This window comes from Lonchura striata, chromosome 2, assembly GCF_050655825.1.
Source record: "Lonchura striata isolate lonStrDom1 chromosome 2, ASM5065582v1, whole genome shotgun sequence".
Lineage (NCBI taxonomy): Eukaryota > Metazoa > Chordata > Aves > Passeriformes > Estrildidae > Lonchura > Lonchura striata.
In genome coordinates, this window is record NC_140704.1 from 60,546,725 (window position 1) to 60,568,398 (window position 21,674).

Here is a 21,674-nt window from a genome sequence, read left to right on the forward strand (position 1 = left end):
CGGGCCGCATGAGCGGCATGAGCGGCTCCGCCTGAGCGCCGCGCGCCGCCACCTCCCCGCTGCCGCCGGGCCCCGGCGGGCGCCGCGTCCCCCCCGCGCCGCCGCCGAGGATGCTGAAGATGAAGCTGCCCCTGAAGCAGACGAGCCACAAGGCAGCGGCGGCGGAAGATGCGACGACGGCGGGGTTGAAGGAGCCCGGCGGTGCCCTGGACTGTCACCTCCCGCTGCAGCAGCAGGTGCCCCGGGCCCGCGGGGGCGCCTCCGCGGCGGCGGCGAGGGGGTGCGGGCTGGAGAGGCCGAGCCGGCTGCACGGCCTGGGGCCGGGGCCTGGGCCCGGCCCGCCGCCCCCCCCCGCCTCGCCGGGCGCTCTGGGCGGCGGCGGTCCCGGCTCGGCGGCCGCCCGCACCGACAAGGAGACGGTGTACGAGTGGTTTGGGTTGGTGCTGGGCTCGGCGCAGCGCCTGGAGTTCATGGTGGGGCTGCTGGACCTGTGCAACCCGCTGGAGCTGCGATTCCTGGGCTCCTGCCTGGAGGACCTGGCCCGCAAGGACTACCACTGCCTCCGCGACTCGGAGGCCAAGGCCAACGGGCTCAGCGACCCCGGGCAGCTCGGCGACTTCCGCGACCCCGCCGTGCGCTCCAAGCTCATCGTCTACCTGGCCCTGCTGGGCTCCGAGAACCGCGAGGCCGCCGGCCGCCTGCACCGCCTCCTGCCCCAGGTGGACTCCATCCTGCAGAGCTGCCCGGCGGCGCGGCGGGCCCCGGCCGAGGAGGAGGAAGATGAGGAGGAGGAGGAGGAGGAGGAGGGGGACGTGGTGGTGGTGATGGACGGAGCCGCGGAGAACGGGCAGGCCGGGCTCCCCGCCGCCCAGGGCCTGGGCTGCGGCGCGCAGGAGGAGCTGCTCCTGCTCTTCACCATGGCCTCGCTGCACCCGGCCTTCTCCTTCCACCAGCGGGTCACCCTGCGGGAACACCTGGAGCGCCTGCGGAGGGCCCTGTGCGGGGACCAGGAGGAGGAGGGGGAGGGCTTCGGCCGCCACCCAGCCCAGGTAACGGCGCGTCCTGCGCCCTTCCTGCTGCGCCATCTCAGCGGGTGGTTTCGTCCTTCCTCCATCGCTGCCTCCCGCTTTCGTAGGAGCGGCTGCTTGCTCTCCCCGAATCCCCCCCATTGGGATGTAGTCCCTTCCGTCCTCCCCCTACCACGGCAGCGTCAGCCCCCACAACCTCCTGCGGAGTGTCTACTACAAATTTCATGGCGGGGGGAAGGGCTGATTTTCCTAGTCTGCCATGCTTTCTGGAACGCTGTTTTTTTTTTTTTTTCTGGAACTCTGCCGTGCTGGAGTGCAGGGTGCACAGTACTGAGCTGGCTGCCTTGTTTGCCTGTAGGTCACTGTACGAAGCAGAAGTACAAGCAACAACTTGACTAGACTTTTAAGAATAGAAATTATAATAATGCTAGATAGAGACCAGATTGCCGAAGAGAGCATTCTCTAGGGGCTTCAAACTAATAGAACAAGTTGAAATATTTTTTTATGGAGTCTATTCCTTGCCCCTCCGCAGAATGAGACATAGACTTGAACTTGGCAAGAATCAGGGCAGCAGTTGGGTCACCGGCTCTAAGGCTGGTTCTCTGAAACACCAGGTTCAGTGAGATAGTTGACACATTAGGAAAGGGGTGGTAATGATTCCACTCAAGAAACAAAATGTTACAACTGGAGCTTCTGTGCAGAGAAAAACTGCTTTTTTTCCTGACCACTCAGAGCACTGCTTAATCTTGTAATTGTAGAAGAAAAACTGATTTTTGGGTGGCTGTCAGGAAACAGCAAAGCTCATCCTGAAAGCAGATGTGCCACTTGTTGCTAGGATGTGGCTGTCGCCAGGGATGAGGACTTGCAGTGAGTGACAACGGAAACATTCTCCTGTGCAGTAGCTCTGTTTAAGCAGAGATTTTCCTGCAGTCCCATTCACTGCTGCCCTCTTGATGAGCACGGGCTTTAAAAATTGCCCCATATTTATGCAGCCAAGCTGTCCTCATGGAGCTCTGCAGTTTTTGGTCTATAGAAGGTCTTTTGTGCAAAGGGGAAGGAAGGGCTGGAAGATGGGTGTTTACAGTACTGTTCCAAGGAACCCACCAGGTTTTCATGAGTTACTTGACAGAAAAGAGTACAAAGCAGTAAGGGTTGAGGTTTTGGGATTTTGTTTCTAAGTTTGCTTGCAGTGCAATCCATTTCAGCCACTTGTAAAAAACTTCGACGTTGCCTGCCGTATGAAAGGAATGGCTCATTCTGTTTTCTAAAGATGGGCTATGCTCTTGAGGAGTACTCAGAGGATTTCCAAGTCTTCTGATATTATATTTATTAACTAAATGCTTGTATCATTTAAAGGCCAAAATGCATTTGGCAGATTATAAACTAATGGGCAGATGTTACAGAACTGAAATCACAATGAATTCAGAACATCAGTCCAAAAAGTGTTTATTTTGGCTCATTGGCCGGTATCAAGTCTAGTTCTATCCCAGAACTAATCCTGAAAGTTCGTCTTTCTGGGGAAAAGGCTGAATTGCAGGAAGTGGTAAGACTGGACACTGTCCCTTCTGGGTTTAAAGTGCTAGTAACCGGAAACGTACTTCCTGCCTGGAACTGGCACAGCAATTGTAGCTGCTCAATGTGTCCCACCAAATGCAGTTGGGAGAGCAGGCTCCCGTGAACTACTGGAATTGAAGTCAGTTTTGTGCAGTGTTCTGGCTTCAGCATAAAAGCAGCTGTCCAAGTTGTGGTGGTTTTGTTTACTCGGGGAACACTGAGAGACCCGAGTCAGCTTGGCTGAACATGCACATCACATACCCCGCAGTCGACACAGCAGTGAAACGCTTCCGTAGGCTTTCCTTCCCCTCCCCCCTCTCTTAATGGCTAATTGTAAATACAGCACGGCCTTTCTGGGAAATAATGGCTGACAGGGAACAGAGGGATCAGTGGGTTTCTGCTGAGTATTTTCAGTCAGCGTTGCACGGGGACGGGGGGACCCTCGCAGATAAAACGCTGGAGGAGATGAAGCCAGTAGCACGGTTAAAGGCTTCCCTGGCAAAATGCTGCCGTAGCATTACGCTGAACTTGATTTAAAATCCTGTCGGGTGACCACAGGCCTTTTCTGCTCTTTAATCTCTGAAATTTGAATGCCTTGAGGGCTCTGCGTTTGTGAACTAGAACGGTTCATAAATACCCCTCTGAGATTTTATTCGGCTGGGCTCGTGTCGGAAGGGCTGGGCTCCATCTCCGGGAATAACCCGCTCCGTGCCGGGCAGCCCAAGCAGCTCCGCTCGGGAGCCCCGCGGTGATCGCGGCCGGATGGGAAGTGCTCGGGCAGGCGGTGCCCGGCAGGGGGACCGGGACTTTCTCCTCCCCCGTTGGACGCGCCCGGCCGAGCGCGGCAAGGGCAGAAGGACCGGCGGGAGCGGGGCGCCGCAACCCACGGAGCACCGTGGCGGCCCGGGGAAAGGGGGTGACCCCGCTCTTTGTTGGCGGGCAGGACGGGTGGGTGACGGATCGCCCCCGCCCCGTGCGGGCACAGCCCCGCCGCCCCGCCGCGGGGGCGGAGGGCCGCTCGGCCGGGGCCGCGGTGACGGGGTGGCCTCGCTGCCCGCCCCGTCCGACATGGCGGCGCTGGCTCCCGGTCACGTGCCCCGGGGCGGTGCCGGCCGCGGCAGGGGCGGCGCGGCCGTTGCATAACGGGGCCCGGCCCGGGCAGAGGAGGCGCGGTAGCGCTGCTGTGCGCCGGGGCTCTGCCCTGGCCTTCCGTGCTTAGCGCCCCCGGGCGTTCTCAGCTGCGGGCTTCTCACCCGCCGGAAGGTGGTCGCTGAGCTGTTGTTCGCCGTGTGGGCCGTGAAATACTTACTGATATATTCCCATGGCTGGCAGCAGCCGTGTGAAATCAGCCAGCAAATGAGAGGGAGTTCAGAGCTGGAGTACAATCAGGTGGTCTGCCAGTTCTGGATTCTTTAAGGCAAAGGACTGTGCTGTTGCACGTGGCGTGTCTAACAAAATGGCTCTTTTGAGGTTTCGAGGAGCTGTACCACCTAGCTTTAGTGAACGCCAAGGCTTGAGAGGTTCACCTGCAAAGAATTTGTGGGTGATTTGCCAGAACATAAAGCAGTTTGCTTTTTCCCATTGTTGGGGTTACGTTTTCTAGTTAGGATCTGTATGATCTGATAAAACTGAGCTCACAATAAAGTTGCTTCATGATGAAGAGTTGAAAAGATTGTTGCTACTTTTAATGTCTTATTTCAATAATTTTGAAAAATGTAACATTTTTTTGTGATATTTTAACAAATTCAGCTCAAAACAGGAATTCAAAAGTGGTAGGAGGTAGGACTGTTGGAGTGGGACAGGCAGAGTTAGGATTACCTTACAGTTGATACATTCGGTGTCTTTGTGAAGTGTTCTGAATTAAGGTTAGGGAGTTTTTATACTTAAAGTAGAAACACTAGATACTATTTTCAAATTCTTAATTGAAGGTGTGGTTTATAACATCATCTTTTGGAAAAAAGTAATTGGTGCGTTAAACTGCAGCATAGCAACTTTGAATCTGAAGTTGAAGTATAAGAATAAATCAGCATTTGCTGCTGAATAAAATAAGTGTTAGTGTGCAAAAATCCTGTTGATACCACTGTATATTGGTTTAAGTAACAGAGCACATAGCTTAATTCTTGCATTGATTATTTTTGTTTGATAAGGGCATTATTATCAAAGCAGTTTGACTTTATTATCTTTCTCCATCCCATCTGATGTCTGGGATCAAAATGCTGAAATACTGAAGAAACTGACTAATCTACGAACATAATAAACGTGGCTTGCATTAGGCACTGGAATATTTAATCAGGCATACTTGACAGGAATAGAACCAAGGTTCTGTTGAAATAAGCAGCCTCCTGGAGATAATGGTTTGTTGACTAGTATTATAATTAGCTGGCTGCAGGATTCTTCACAGAAAAAAGTCTGTACTTACAAACAAAGGGGAAGTTTCTATTTGCAGAGTATTTTTCTTAGTACACTTCCATTTATAGGATATTTTGTGTACAAATTAGAAGAGTGCTTTTATAATTGCTCTTCAGTCACTTGCAGCAGAATAAGGTAGTAGAATTTAATTTTAGAATCTAAGAGTTCTGTCACAGTGCACTGTTTTTAGTGTCATAGAGTTGAGTATAAGGAAAAGAGTACCTTCAGAGTCTGGTTTAAATAAGAGACATAAAGATAAAAAATGTAATTTTGCTCTTGGCAAAGATCTTTTAAATGGTGGTGCACTCTACGGAAATACCAGTGTTTTACAAATTTTGCATACTGAGATGAAAAGTATTCCAGCTGCTTCAGAGACCCTAACAGCCTTGTGTCTGAACGAGAATTTCTCTGTCTCCAAACAGGAGTTAAGAATTTCCAGAAGCATTACTGGAAGTCTTCTGGAAAGGAAGTCATAGCTAGATAAAAACAATGCCTAAAATGAAGGAGTTCTATCTAGATGTGCATGCTGATGTTCCAGGAAATGGCAGAGTAAAAACTTTCAGTGCTTTGAGCTGTTTTAGCTGTTTAATTCTAAACATGAGGCGTTAGTACAAGTTTGTAGCCTTTCCCTGTCCCATTATACCAGAGTTAATCAGCCTCTTTGTTGTCCCTGACAGTTTGTTCTCCAGTGTAGTAAACGAGTACAGAGGGTGTTGAAGGTATACCTGTGACTTCCTAATGCTTGTGCTTTGATTGCTGTAGTTGAGCTGGAGTCCAGTTTTCAGGGTTGCCCAGTGCTGACTTATTTATAGGTAGCAGGATCTCACTGGGCTTGGAGTGCAGAGGACTCTCAGCTTATTCTGAAGAGCTGCAGAAAGGGGTGCAGACAGCAACAGTAGGATGGTTATGTCTGTGAATGCTCTGAAGTCTGTAGGATTCTGCCTGCTTAAAACTGTCATGTGGTTTGTCATTATCAGTCTCTAGCCATAGCTGTCCCAGAAAACACTACAACTGATTCTTCGTTGCTGTAATTAAAATACCTACTTTTCCTTCAAGAGTTGGTGAATTTCTGTAGTATCCTTCAAGTCTATGGGTTTCTAAGGGTTTCTAGAGACCAAAACTGGCAGAGATCTTGCTAGAAGCTGCATTCGTTTGTGAGTTTATTGCCTTTTTTGACCTCTTAATCTTGTCTTTTTGGGAGAAGAAAGTTAAAAAAAATTCTTTGAACAGCTAAAAAAAAGTAGTGTCTTGGGAAGTGTCTTAGGAGCAAGATAACCACAAGACAGAGATTTTCTGTTACTCAAAAATGCAGTACATAAAAGAATCTTTTAAACTATGCTGGAGTTCAACGATAAGATAAAATGACATGTTGCCCTCTGATGGTAATTAAACAGTAATGAAGGCATCATGCCTTCTCAGTACTGACTGTACTTCAATGAACTACTCTTCAGGGACAAATGTTTTTTAAATCTTCCTATCACTCTAGACTGTAATGAGAATAAATTTTTGTATTAGTCTGAACTGCTACATTTAAATAATTTTATTTTTATTCACTCAGCTGACAATAGCATGAGTACTGATGTTGCATGGTTGTTGAATGAGCAACCACCTGGGGATACAGTAACACCCGAACTGATGCTTGGCTGGCCTCTAGCTTCAAGTTCTACTGTGTCATGGACTAGCCAGGTTGGACTGAAACTGGTTTGGGTCCTGTTAGAAACTCAGGTAGAGGTGAGACGTACAACATGCTGTATTCATTATTTCCCCAGCACTGTAAATCATAGGTGTAGCTGCCATGTCCAGTACTTCAAATGCAATTGCCACAGACTGAATTTGTTCATGTGATGTAAGAGTGTTGGTATGCCCTTTGTCTCAAAATTGTTATGATTTGGTAGTGCTATATGTTAGTCAGTATGTGATTGCTGAAGCTGTTACATGGTGTTTTCTTCTCAGAATCACCTGGTGTTTTATCAGGTTTCTGTCTCCATTATAGTGTTTTGTTGCTGCCTCTTACAGGTGAGCTCTTAACATAGTTTAGTGAAACAAATATGCTTTAAAGTACTTTCAGGCACCCATGCATGTGCTCTATGCGGTCTGTCTTACTAGATGTGAGTTAATAGAGCAGTTATACATAATCCATTTGAACTATATGTTCAGCTAGTAAGGCTTTTACTGCACATTATGGGATTTTATGTCTGGTCACAGAGCCATAAAAGGACTGAGGTTGGCTGTGACCTCTGGAGGTCATCTTGCTTAAGCAGAGCCACCTACAGCTCATTCCCTAGGACCATGTCCAGATGACTTTTAAGTGTTTCCAAGGATGCAGACTACACGGCCTGTCTGGGCAACCTGTGCTCAGTCACCCTGACAATGAAAAAGTGTTTCCAGATGTCCTGAGGGAATCTCCTATGTTTCAGCTTCTGCCTGTTGCTTCTGTCATTGGTCACTGCTAAAAAGAGCCTGGCTCCATCCTCATTGTACTCTCCCTTCAGATGTGTGTATACACACACATATACATACATTTTTATATGTATAGATCTTCTCCTGCAAAGCTGCTCCATAGTCTGTTAGATCCCCGAATGCGTGGTGCCTGTAGGTGTAGGCTTTTGCACTTTCCATGGTGGACTTTCTGAGAGTTCTGTCAGCCCCATTTCTCTAGCTGTGGTTCTATGTGGAATAAGCATGTTCTGGAGGTTGATTCTACATGTTAAAAGATAAATTAACATGGAAACCTCTTAGTTTTATGTTGGTTTGGCTAGAAGATAATTGGTGCTTCTTTGCAGTCCTAGGTCTTGATGCTGATTCTCCTCTAATCTTGTAGAACAGAACAGCTTTTCTGCATCTTAGAACAATTGGATGGTGCCTTTACATAGTTCAAAGTTTGCAGATTGGAGCATGGCTTAGCAGCATTGTCTGTTGGACATTTGTCTGCACTCTTGGTCTTGAATTTGCCTAGCAGCTTGTCTTTGGCTAGGAGACAATCTGTTATATCAACAGTGGTAAGCATCAAACAGGTTTTGAAGCATTGCTGCTCTATATGTTTGCATTTGTGAGCATTAAGTGCATATGCTGGATTTCCATTTTAAAATTGCAAGAATGTTCTATCCCTATATCCAAGCCACACAGCCACAGTGGTGGGGTGCAGGTACAGTTGCTCAGAGTGTTCAGTAAGGCTTCATCTCTGATGCTGTAGTTGTCAGGAGAGGGTTCAGCAGCACACAAACACACAGGCAGTTTCACCTGGTCGGAATCCTGGGTACTGAGAATTTTAGACTTTCTGTGCTGAAAGGCACAGACCCGTAAGAGAACACTGCATTTGACCTGAGGCTATGGAGAAGACTTTGAAAGTTGATTGATAGTACTGGGATTACTGGGTGTATAATTGGTTAGAAGCGTGTAATATCACAGGGTGGAAAACTTGAGAATTTGGGGTTTTAGAATATAGAAATAAATATGAAGCAAGATGGAGGTTTAATAGTGGAGACAGGTTGTTCTTCTTTATCATTTTCTCCCTTCTTCATGGGTTTGGGTGATGTTTTGTGATTGGACAGAAAGTTTCACATTGTGGGTGTCAGGGGATCAGTTCTTGAGTTAAAAGGGAAAATAATCTAGATGTCTTTTAATTGGATAGTTTAGTTTTAAAAGACCTTGTAACAAGAGTTAGCCATTTTGTACCTTGCTAATGAAAGCTGCTGAACTCATGGTTGTGAGACTGTTTCACTGATAAGAAATAATAAACACGTTAGTCCTAACATGAAATGCTGTCTCAAATGCCTTCAATCCCAACCTTGAGAAACTGATACACCTGGTTGTGGCTTCTGGAGAGCTGATGTTGAGCCTTTATGCTACCACAGCTTTGTAGCGATACATCTGTGTATCACAGCTGTGAAGCAATGAGGGTAAGAGCCTGCAAGGTTTGTTATAAGCAAATCATGGCTTTGGTCTTGTAATTGGCACCACATCTGTTAATAATTATTCTGACATCACTCAATTTTGTTGAAGGTGCAGATGCTGTAGTTGATAACTCATAATCATGAGTTAGACCTTGGTTTCTTCCAAAATACCTTCTTTCATCTGGCTTTGTTTGTCAGTTCCCATTTGTAGATGAATGAATGATCTGTGGCAGTTTACATCTGCATAGCCTGCAAGGCTGAGTAGTGCTGTCCCTCATAGCACATTTACTGTAGTCTTGCAGAAAAATAATATTTCATATTTGGGCATGTAGAACTAATCAAGCTATCCAGCTGCTGCAAGTGTTTCCCTTGTTAGAGCTTATCAGAGCTGAGGAATGAATAGTTCTTTTATGAAAGTGCAGTGCAAGCATCAGAAAACTTAATGTGCATCAATTGCTTGCTTGTGATGATTAATAGGCTATGCAATAAAAGATTTCACTACATATTGCCAAAGCAATGCCAACATGACATTGTTTATCAGTCATCTACATCGATAGAAGGCAGAGTTTGGACATCTGTCATGTGTAGGTTAGCTGGGATCTGCTCAGCTCACATGGCATTAGACAGAGCAACATCCTTCTCAGCAGGATGGCTCACCACTTTAGATATTTGGTGCTTGTGTTACAGACAAGCTTCCCTGGACCTCGGGACATAAACACTTCTGGACTCTCTTAGGAGGCTGATTGGTAGAGTAGCATGAAATAAGCCCCAGAGGGAAGAGGGGCCCCAAAAAATTGATTGATACTACTGAATCACTTACTCCGAGCTTATTAGTGATGCATACCAATGAGGAGGAAGGCAGAAATACTAGAAGGCCTGTGTGGATAAGCAAGTTTCTTCTGGACAAGCTCAAACATGAAAAGGAAGGCTATGAAGGGTGGAAGGCAGTGACAGATACCCTGGGAGATATATAGACAAGCTCTTTGAGCAGACAGGTTAGGAAAGCTAAAGCCATGGTAGAATTAAATGTAGCCAGGAATGTCAATGGCAGCAACAAAATCTTCTGTAGATACATGGGTGATAAAAGGAAGACTCAAAGTAAATGGCATATTTGGTCACTTGGGATATGGAGAAGGCTGAGGTACTCAATAACCTTTTTTTGCCTTGTTTTTCACCAAGTGCTCCAGCCCACACCATTGAAGTCATGGCAGCAAAGGCAGGATCTGGGAGAGTGAGGAACCACCAGCTGTAGGAGAACATGTTGAAGAATCCTCCAGCCCATCACTGAGATCTGTGTGATTATCAAATTAATTATGTGGCAGCTGGTTTGGCAGCACATTTCCTGCTTCACTATATTTTAATCATTAGCAGCAGCACTGTGAGCTGCAGTGAAGTCTCACAGTGACAAGGACTTATGTGAGGGTTAGCCTTATGGTTGTGTGTGTTGTGTGAACATGGGCTATGTTGTATTCACTGACGGGAAAGGATGAGTGCAGCTAGTTCTGTACAGCATGACCTTCCTTAGCAGTGTGCCAGGCTTTAAAGGACTTGTGTTCCTGGGGTGACTGGCACCAGGTAGCAACACATGATGCCACTCTTAATATTCTTTAGCTCTTCAGACTTTGCAGTCATTTGCACCCTAGAGTTGTCTGCTCTGACAGCGGCACCTGTATTTCAGTTACCTGTGGGTTTGATGTAGAACTGTCACAGCAGGTAACACCAAAAGCGAAGAGTTGTAATGCAACTTCAGACAGTATCTGGAGCTTTGCAAGCTGTAAAAGAAAGCTGTGACTGCTCTGGATTTCTTTGCGACTGTCTACCTGAGACTGTCTATCCTGAGACTGTCTACCTCCTGCGTTGCACTAGCTATTGTGAAAGCCAGGAGTCACAGAATACACACAGTGCATATTAGTGATTAACTTTGGAGGTGAAGAATTCTTCAAGTGAATAAATTATTAATTTATTATAGTTATTTTATAATCATCAGTATAATTATTTAAACAAGGTTTGAAACACAAAATATTTTGCAGTTTAGAGGGGGTCTTCAACTGCAGTTGTAGTTTGTCTGTTACAGACTGCTGCCATGGATAAAAAAATAACCATTCTAGAATAATTCACTGCAAAAATATTTGAATGCTGTTACAGAGATGATGTATGTGCTAGGTAAGAAGTAATTTTCTACTATTAGAAGGTGTAGCAGCATTTAATGCTTCTTTGACATGAGCTGAACAGAATATTTTTTGAAGTAAATCCTATTTCTATGCATCTCCTAAAAGCTGCTTACAGTTTATTTGACTTTTAAACTAGCAATTATTTTTTAGAATAAACTGTAATTTGTTTTTCATTAATCAAAACAAATATCCTGACTTTGAATGCAAAAGAAGGTCTGACCTCAAATTTGATTGTTTTTAGATCAGGAGTTAACACTTAACCAAACCAAAGTACTTCCAGTTTTCTGTCCACAGTTGTTAGGAAATGTCTGCTGAACCAGTATCAGTGGGTTTTTTGAAGAGTTATGGAAGCAGTTCTCTCCAGGGTATGCTTGTGTGGTGGCTTGTTTGAGGGGTTATTTTAGTAAACTAAACTTGAAAATGTGCTAAAGCTGTTAAAAATTGCAGTCTCATTGACATACAGCTGTTTTCCTTTCTTACCCTGTATCTGACATTGAGCTCGCAATTTATTAGATGTTTGCTAGATTGTCTACTGAGTGACTGGGGACTGGTGTGAGTTTTATCTTGAAGAAACAAAGCAGGCTTTATATTTTAAATCTGATTGCTTTGAAACATGAAATTACCAATGCTCAGCTCAGAGCACGAACCATACACCAGTTTGATGAAACAGCCTGAAATGTCCTGCAGTGCAGTCTAAAGACACTTGCTAACTGTGCTGCTATTGGTGTCACTGACCAAAGTTAGATTACCAGCATGCCCAGGGCAGCCTTGATGCCTGGACCCATCCTGGGTCTGCATGTGTTGGATATACTGTTAAGGGTTGCCACAGTTTGTACCTGTGCTGTAGATGAAGAGTAAAGCTGGTTTAGTAAGATGAATCCAGCTTTAGCTGATATATCTGTCACATCTGAAGAAGTTTGTTGGAGAATTGGCAGGGGATTCAGATGTCTTTTGCTGCCTCTGTGCTTTCTCATTCTGGTCTTTCTGTTGTGACAGTCTTGGGGTCCTCTTCAACAAATAAAGTAACTAATCTTGGCTGATGATTTGTCTCATCATGTTGCACAAGTCCTTAAAATAGCCCAACAAACCACATATATTCTGGCACTTATGATTATGCTTCCTGCATTTAAAAATAAAGAGTGCTCTCTGGAGGTTTATATTTTTTCTCTACCCATGAAGGTCTTTCAGTGTTCTTCATCCTGAATGAATAAATCTAGTTTTCATGCAGACCAGTCCCTAAATGTTTCTGGTGCATTCAGTTTTCCCGAACTTGATATTTCATCAGCTCATATGTTATACTACTTGTTACAGATAAACAAAGGTGCTTTACTTGAAACAGATTAATCCAAACACTTGTAAGTATTCACCAACACTTGTAGTGTTGGTGGCAACTGCTTGTGTTTGGAATGTTTAGTTGGTAAGAAATGCATGGGTTAAGTTGGTTAGAGATGCATGGGCTACATGTCCTCATAGACTGCCCAAGCAGTATTTCCTAGTTCTTTGTGGATGTACCTTTCTAGGGCAATGTTCAATTCCTTGAACATGGAATTAAACAGTTGCATTTAATGTCACTGGATGTTTTAAAATATTTCTGAGTTTTAGCTTGGTTGGTCAGTTTGTTTGCTTGCTTTTGTTTTAGCAAGACCTGGTCATTGAATAATGTGGAGATTGATACATTAAAGTTTCATCTTAATTTGGAAAATATTATATAGGCTCTTGTGACCCTAGGGGAACCACTTGTAGTCCATGCTCTTCTAATACTTTGTTCTTATTTATCATTGTTAGCCTAGATTGTTCTTTATTCTCTTACTTATCTGTCCATGTTATCTATCTCCTGTGATTTCTTGTTGTGTCCCTTCTTGTGCACTGTATCAAACTAGTAATATGTCTTCGTATACGATTTTGAAGTCTGCATATAAATGTGGGGGGAGATGAGCTTTCAGTCTGTCCTTTTCTCTATGAAAATGAGGGTGTTGGTGGCAACTGCTTGTGTTCTGAATGTTTAGTGGGTAAGAGATGCACGGATTTAGTTGGTTAGAGATGTACCGACTATATGTCCTCATAGACTGTCCAAGCAGTTACTCGTGATTCTCTATAGAAGAGGTGGCAGGTTGAAGGTACAGGACATGAATATAATTGAGGAGAATATATTTAGAATCTAGTGAGTACATGATTTGACATGTCAGTAGTTGAAAGAGTTCATGCTAATTGTGAATATCACTGAAGTTCTGTGCTAATGAAGATCTTGAATTGTCCAGCTTGAGAAGCCCTTTTCCTTACTGTGTTCTGTTTTTAACACAAGGTCAGTGAAACATTGAAGGATGTAGGTGACATTTGATAAACACATAAATAAAGTAAGAACTGAAATGGCTAATGAGAACCTTTTTGCCACTGTCAAGAGCTTTGGGTTTTTGTCCTGTGGAATACCAGATAAAGGGTTTGTGGGTTTTTCTGCAATACCTGCTGTTTAGAGCAAGCTTTGGTAACAGATCTTTTACTAAAGCTTTTTTTTTATTTTTCTTGATTTAGAATGACTTTTCCCATGGTGACTGCATGTCAAGTAATGAGACCAGTTTGCTAGAACGAACCACAGCACCTCGTGATGGGCTCCCAGTGGCTTCCCATAGACCTCAGCGAGAAGGTATGTTGTCTGAGCTTTCTTTTGAGGAAGGCTTTTAAGGGTTTCCTTGAACATTAAACTCTGCTTGGAGTTGTAGGCATCTTGTATCTCTCTTGCTGTTCATCTGAACAAGAAGCTGCAGTGATTGGTAAGTAAAATAGCTTCTCTGCCACCTACCTGGTCTTTTCTTTGCTGTAACAAGTTGTCATTTGTGTTAGCTTCTAACTGCTAGTGAATGCCTGCATGAAAATTGGCTGTAAATAGGCTTCCCACTGAAAAAAAGGGTAGAATTTGGTGAAAAACAGAACACATAATGCATTTGTATTAACAGTGTTTAGGTTTTTTTAAACAAAGATAAACACAAAAATATTGGGAAGTAGTAGCAGATTTTGCTGCTTGATTCGGTTGTATTTGATTAAATAAAGCAAAGAAAGCCCACATATTAGCAGTGTTACAGAAATGGCAGTTTGGAAAAGTGAAAGGCTTCATAGAAGTAAGTGTTTTGGCTCTGTTGGGGAGAATTAGAACAAGGCTTCTGAGCATTATCAAAACTCTTGATATGCAATTTCTCTTTGAAGAAATGAGCATTACTGAAAACAGATTTATTCTCAACCTTTATTCTTCAAGAGGATTAGCAAGTTACTTGTCTAATCAAAATTAGTCAACAGATAGTCTGCAGATAGGAAGGAGGCAACAATATGAAAAAATTATTTCTATTCATTTTGTCCTCATAAATGTCCTTTTGTCTCTAGTGTGGAGATTTAACTGCACTTTGAAGGCAGGCAGTTTGATTCCTTGGAAAAAAAAACACAAGAGAAAGATAATGGCAGATTACAGACAACAAACCTGTTTCAAATCCTTTTATGGAGTTCAAAGTGTTCATATGCATGAATTAGAAACCTAAAAGGGGGAATCTCTTTAGTAACACTCAAATTAAGTAATAGAAGCACAAAAAATTTGAATAACAATCTAGCAAAGAGCTTAAATATTTTTCCACATTTGTATTATCATAGTGAGAAACCACAGTGAAGGATCAGAATACCTTTGTGATACTTGCCACAGAGTTATGTGGTAGAGATTCCCTGCTGCAGAAATCTCCTTACTGGTTAGAAATACCACTGATAGTAAAAATTGGGTTTTATTCTCAGCTGTGATGAATATGAATTTTTAAATCTTAACTTAGACTTAGAATGGGAGCAGTGTCATGTATAAATGCTTTACTTAATCATCCTGGATGCATGTGCTGTGTCCAGAATAGAGGTGGAAATGTAACATGCCTCATTGGCTTGTGTATTCAAACTTTTCTTCCGGCCCAGCCATTTAGAATATTTAAAATGTCATTGTGGAGACAGAATTATAAGGGAGTCTGTTGAAACTGTAGAACTAAAGCTGTGCAGCAATTATGTTATATTATGTATTACGATGAAGCATGCAGCGGAAAGAAGTTAAGGAAGTTGAAGGTACTGCATTGTGTAATCAATTTCTTTGTACCTGAAGACAAATTTTTAGCATTGAGAACATTCAATAGTTTAAAATAAGCACAGTCTCATTAGGAAGAAAAAGCTTGTCTGTGAATGTTAATGGTCTTAGTTTCCTAATTGTGTGTGCTAAATATATGCATGTAGTGAAATGCAATTTAAACCACTATTCTCAGTTCCAGTCATGGGAATCAACTTCTTAATTAACTTATGAATATTAATTTCAGTATCGATTTGAATGTTAGCCACTAAGAAATTTTACTACAACAAAACTTGTTGTGCCATGGTCCTTCTTCTAACAGCACTTTAATCTATACCAGACAGCTAAAAACTAAGGTCACTAAACATTCATATTTTCATAAAATATTGATATTGTCTGGCATCCTTAGCTCATCTCAGATTTCTTTCCTTTGTAATAATAAATAATCCTTAACTGGTAAAAATGAAGTGCTTGTCTGTCTTCCTAACTCCCAGCTAGAGGATTACAAACAGTGTACACCACCACATTCAATATTTGTCTCTCTACTAAGAAAATTTGAAGCTGTAGCCCTATTACTGGGCTTTTTTGCTGGCTTATTGTTCCTTTATGGAAATTGCTAATACTTAATTATCTTAGAAATGGCATGTTTGATGGGGGTGAGACTTGAATTTTAACTGTAATGAAATTATTTATAAAATGTTTACAGTATATTAGATGATAATTAGCTAATATCCATTAATAAGTTTTGCAACATACAATTGCAGGAGGTTTAATTTTTTTTTAGGAAGAAACACTGTTGTTATGAGTAGTTCCCAATATATCCCATGTAAACATGCAGTTAAAAATTGAAAGGAAAACATTAACTGTTAACACCACCCACCTCCCTCCAAAAAAAGGAGTTTCTAAAGCATTGAAAGGGAGCATTGGTGATGTAGGGCAGGTCGAGCTGCTTCTAAATAATTTATTTTTTTTTACATATAAAGATGTGTTCAGGCTTCCACTAGAATAAAATTCTGTTGAATTCTTAGGCCAGCACAGCAGCGAAAGTGGAAAGCCCATCTCAGCTACATAAAGGTTTTTATATGGAGTATTAACTGAACAATGCTGTGAGCCCTCAAGAAAATCTCCAGGCCCTGAAAGCCATGTGGTGCTGTAGTTTGCCAGGTCACAGCCTGAACTCACCTATTGTTGTGTTACAGTAGGCTGTGGGGAGGGAATGTGAAAGTAGTGCATACTTATAGTACCTTTTTTCCCCTCTTAGCTCAGTTCAATGACACTCTGTACAGCACAGCTGTCAAAGCTTTCTGCTTCTTCTTCTGTTTGCTGATACTCATTTCTGTCTCCTTCAGTCCTTCCCTAACTGTCTTCTTTCACCTAAATACCCTTCAGAAATGTAGTTATTTGGCCTTAGTTTGCCCTCATTTACTACTTGATGGTTCTGATACCTAGGTGTAGAAGGCACTGTCTGTTTTTTATCAGCACTTGTTACTTCTTGGAGTAAAGATACAATTTTACTTCCTTTTATTATCTTTTCCGCTTATAGTGGTTATATTGTTGTAGTTATGTGACATTTGGTCTAAATAAGCTTTTGGGTAATGCATAGATTCTCATGATTTGTGCCAAAGAGGTTGTCATTAGGCCAGAGAAATACTTGGAGAGAGCAAGGTTCTACCTGCTCCTGGCAGTTTGTTGCAATAAAACAGTTCCTAAGGAAGAGTCGTGCTGTGTGCATCAGGATTTAGCCTATAGGCATGCTCAGAGAGCCTGGGAAAGTAAGGAGTGGCTTGCAAATTGTCAGTTTTGGAGTGCACAATAAGGTGTTTTTCTTTCAGCTGTACACATTGAGAAGATAACCCTGAAAGACGTATCGAGAAAAAGGGCTGACAAACATTTGGAGTACACATTCAAAGTAAGCAAATAACCTCCAGGATGTTAAAATTATTGTTTATGTACTGTAGATACATACAGCTTGTTTCAAAAATCTTCAAAGGAGGCAATATTGATATTCTTTGGATTATCTTGTAATTCTTTTGAATTCTGTGTGCAAATCAGGTGTTTTATGTAATTGTGGACGTAAAGCATGAGGGCATAAAGTGGGAAGGTGTAAAACATCAGCCGTAGCTGGTTCAGGAAACATTGTTTTTTCTAATACATAAGAATTCTAAAACTAGTCAGTCATTTGCTCACGTGGCACAGGAGCACAGTTGTACCTGCAGCTGTGGATTGCTTGGAGTCACATGGTCATCTTGGATCTTATTTCTCAGTGTTTACCATATGAGAGTGGGTCCTGTGCTTTTTGAGAAACTGGAGGTTGGTGCCTTTGTTTTGGACTTCGTTTCTTAAGGCAAAATGGTCATGAACTAGTCAGCCTACCTAATATAGTCTTCATTTATTGTAGTAGCAAAGGGGAGGATGTATTAAATAATAGTTACTAAGGCTGTTCGTGGTGATGTTTTAGTTGAATCGAAGTAGCAATTTTTTTTGGCAAAGGCTGACTAACACTATGAGTCATTGTGCCAATAGATGTGAATCAGGTCTTATACCAGATTTGAAGATAAAGTTAAATGTTCCCATTTTTCACCCAAAAAAGAATGGTTCGCATCAAACATTCTAACTGGTCATTTGACATGGCGGAGGTCTTTGAAGAAGCAAATTTTAAAAAAGCCATTATGAGCTGGAAGTTGATGTGTTGATCCCAGAGTTTGGTATTGTATTCTGTGATATGGTATTCTCTAAATGGATGCACTCTTCTTTTGTTGAGGACAGTAATTCAGATTTTGTTGAAGACAGCCTTCAAAGCTATCTGGCCAAATATTTCAACTACATCATACATTTTTTTCCAAATAGTCTGTGAAGTGAGTACAAAGTAAAATACAGTAGGAGATGGGGAAAGTTTGTACAGAATGCCTATATGAATTATCAACATTTAAAGTCAATAAACTATTTTAAAGATTCAGCATCTAGACAGATTTGATAATGGTTTTGAATTTCTTTGTTAAAGGGAAAATGTGGAGATATTCTGGGAAGTATTTCAGTAATCTTGAAACTCCACCTCAGTTATTTTAGGAAAGAGTTTCCTTTCCTCATCAGTGCAGGTATATTCTGTGCTCTTCACTGTAGATAATTTTGTGCTTGCCCAGACACTGCTTTTGTAAGGTTGTAACAGCAATTGCAGTCATGGCTACCCAGCTGAGGACACAAGGGTAGCTGGCATTTCTGCAGACTAAGTTGATGGCAGTTGGTGGGTGACATTACTCTATCAACTCTTGAGAGTAAATGAATATTTATAATTGCTGTGTCCACTCCCATTACCCTGAATCTTCCCATGTAACTAATTGGAATCTTTGGCTGAGAAGTGGGCTTAAAGCCAGGCAGCAGTCATCTAACCAAGCTCACTTATTTTTTACTCAAAACATGCATGTGAAGGTGCTGTTTTACTACTTGCATGTCATGCCAGAGCAATAAGCTGCTGAAATTTTATATAGGCATATGCCAAAATTATGTCTGAGTGCCTTCTTTAAGTACTTGCAGTACTTTTTATGATTTGTAGCCTAAAACAACTTCTATATGACTGTGTAAGATTTGAGTCTGAGGCAGATAAAATTATTTTTTAGGTAATATAAACTGAGATTTTTTTTTTTGTTTCAGTTTGACTCCTGGTAATGACAGTGAGAGTTCAAACCAATATATCTGACCTACAATCCTTTTCTCTGGTACCTATTTTTTGTAGTTAATTATTTCTGTTTGATACAAGTCCCATAATTACAGAGCCTTCTGGCTGGCTTCTTTCTGAGTCTTCAGGGACTTCATTGTATTTCCTTGAATTTGTCCATGCTCCCTTTAGCCACAAATATTATGAAGGTGATCTTAAAATACACACTCAAAATTAGTATGTCTTTGAAAAAGTACAGCCTTATCCCTGTTTTGCCTGGTGTTTGCTTAATTGCAAGTCTTAACTCTGAGATTGTCAAATTTCTAACAAGGTATTTGCTATGAAATTCGGAAAAAGGAGCTTTCCTCATTCTTTTTTCCTTCATTCTAGGTAACTTGGTCCGATTTTTCTGTAACATGTGTAACAAAAACACATCAGGAGCTTCAGGAATTCCTGCTAAAAGTACGTATTCAAATAGTAAAGTAGTGTTTGCACATCAGGTTTATAACTTCAGAAGTAGTCTAGGAGAGCTGTGATTTCTGGGGTGTAATTATAGAAACAAAAGCATGCCAGCAGAGTTTTGTAGTTCACAATTACATTAACCATTCAATTATATATATTGGAGTGAAGGATCTTGACAGAAGAAGCAGCCCTGCAGAATGTTCGGGGGGTTTCCCAGGAGGTGATTGTCTCATCCAAAATGGTGCTTAGAGTTTTAATTGAACTACCATAAAACTGCCAGATGAGTTTTCAATATTCCCCACAGAGCTCATGTATAGGTCCAACCACTGGTCATTTGCTTGTGTTCCTGCTAGAAGGCCCTAAAGAGTATAATTTGTTATGTTTAATTAGTGAGACACAGCCATAAGCATAATAATTTTTAATTTATCTGTTGTGTTCCTCAATAGAGCAAAGGCTGGCCTATTCATCATCACAAGGAGTTCGACTTGAGGAAAATCTAGCAACTACATATGCATGTGTATCCATGTTTAAAAAAACTAAAAGTTCTCTCAGTTGTTTTCCCCTCTGCTCTGATCAGAGAATACAGTTCTGTGCATAGGCCACATGCAGACCACATCAGTGTGATGATCTTGAACTGTATGTTCATTGCCACTGTCTAATATTTTGGGTTCCACCTATTCTGGGAAGTTATTCTATATTTAAACTCTTCCCAACTCAGGGCAGTAATGAGAGATCTGTTTCGGACATTTTTGATGGTATCTGGTTGTTCTTAACTTCAGTGTTAATTGCGAGTGGAAAGCCAGTCACTGTACAAAGGTCATTGTCTTGTTCACTGTTTAAATTATCAACATTGTTTTCTGGTATTCCAGAAATTAAGCAGTGAATATTCACAACTGCTTTAATCTAGTTGAATATCTGGTTCTAAGAGTTCCCAGAGCTTAGTTTGTGAGGATTTGATTATGGATGGCATGTCTATATGCAATTAGGTTATCCCAAAGCTTAGGGTACGTGCATCTGCACCTAAAGAGAACCCTAAAAACAGCATTTTATACAGGGTCCTGTGCAGCTCTGGGATGAGCATTCAGATGCATGCCACCTGTTCTCCCACTTGTGTAAGACAAACATCAGTGTCTGGAATGGACCTCCTAGAACCTACTTGCTTCCTAGAGGAGCCAGGAAAACAGACATGATCCAGAGTGTTGAAGGGTTATGCTGTTTGACTGATAAAGGGTGTTCCATGTGCTGGCTTGACTGCTCCAGCAGTGTCTAGGAGATGGCAGAACAAGAGGAAGACAATCAAAAGGTGCTATGAGCTTCCTGAGGTCTTCTGTGGAAAATGTGCACAGCTGAAAAATATGTTTGGTTTCTGCAGGTTTGATAGCCGTAGGCATAGAAGTAAGAGAGGATTGTTAAATAAAGCAGGACAGAACTTGCTTGCTTTAATAAACATAAAGTACAAGTGTCCACTTCATATGCCCTTGCATTTTGGCTTTTTGTTGTTCTTGTTTCAACCTACATGGCATTGTTAAATAGTATGCTTAGGTTCCGAGGGACAGAAAAGAATGGTCAAAACACTTGATGGAAGATTCCAATGCTGCATGTGATAGAAATAAGATAATGGTAAAAATTTTTTCAGACTAGAAGCATTGATGGGAAAACTAAGGTAGTAAATGGCATATCTTGGATGCTTTATATTAAAGACTGGCTTCTCTTAGGTGATAAGCATGAAAAATTCTTTGCAAGTAGGAAATTACCCACGTATGTGGAAGGACTAATAAGCTTGTAAGTAAGGCTGTCCCATTACCTTAAGCTAAGCACCTAATCTTAGGTTCGTATAACGGAATCTTTAACTACAGAAGGAATTCCTTTTAACAGAAATTTTAAAGACAAGAAGGTAATTGTTTCCAGAAACAAATCTACATTACAAAATACTAGGATAGGAGATTTGCTCATTCCACACTTCTGCAGTAACTTCCTGGTACCTTTTGGCGAACACTGACTAATTCTTCAGTCACAGTTTCTCTGTAATACGTATTAAAGCCAAAGTGTCTGTTAAGAACAGCTGCTTTGAGTCCATTTGGTTTTTGATCTAAGACATTTCAGGTGCTGTAGCACTTTACTAACATAATACTAACAGCTCCTGTCTGTCTGGATTCCAGGAGTTCCTCTTATATATATTACCAAGCAATTATCTTCAACAGACACAGCATCCCTCTGTTAGTACCACTTCATTCAGTGGAAGAATTACTGAGTGCTGGGCTGTTCCAGTAGCTGGATGCAATATCCAGCTGGCTCTCTGGGTCAGGTGTATTACAGATATACAAGAGGAAGATGCTGCTCTAGTGTAAATTACTTAGTGTTGTTGATCATAACTGGTGGCAGATGTTAACCACATTAGCAATAGCTTTGAACTTTAGTAAAAAAAAA

At 42.1% G+C, this 21,674-nt stretch overlaps 1 protein-coding gene across 8 annotated transcripts in view; it reads left to right on the forward strand.

The window, feature by feature from the left end:
* Positions 1–44: 44 nt before the first annotated feature.
* Positions 45–21,674, forward strand: part of ZCCHC2 (zinc finger CCHC-type containing 2) — a 42,252-nt gene continuing 20,622 nt past the window's right edge. For 2 of the 8 annotated variants that reach the window (XM_085571162.1, XM_085571173.1), the window contains exons 1-4: positions 51–1,049; positions 13,585–13,696; positions 16,966–17,042; positions 19,176–19,247. In XM_085571162.1, the coding sequence (XP_085427288.1) occupies positions 111–1,049; positions 13,585–13,696; positions 16,966–17,042; positions 19,176–19,247 (1,200 nt within the window). In that variant the 5' untranslated portion in view covers positions 51–110. Of the gene's footprint in view, positions 1,050–13,584; positions 13,697–16,965; positions 17,043–19,175; positions 19,248–21,674 lie in introns of all 8 variants that reach the window. The other 6 variants (XM_085571161.1, XM_085571160.1, XM_085571167.1 and 3 more) reach the window with 6 other exon arrangements.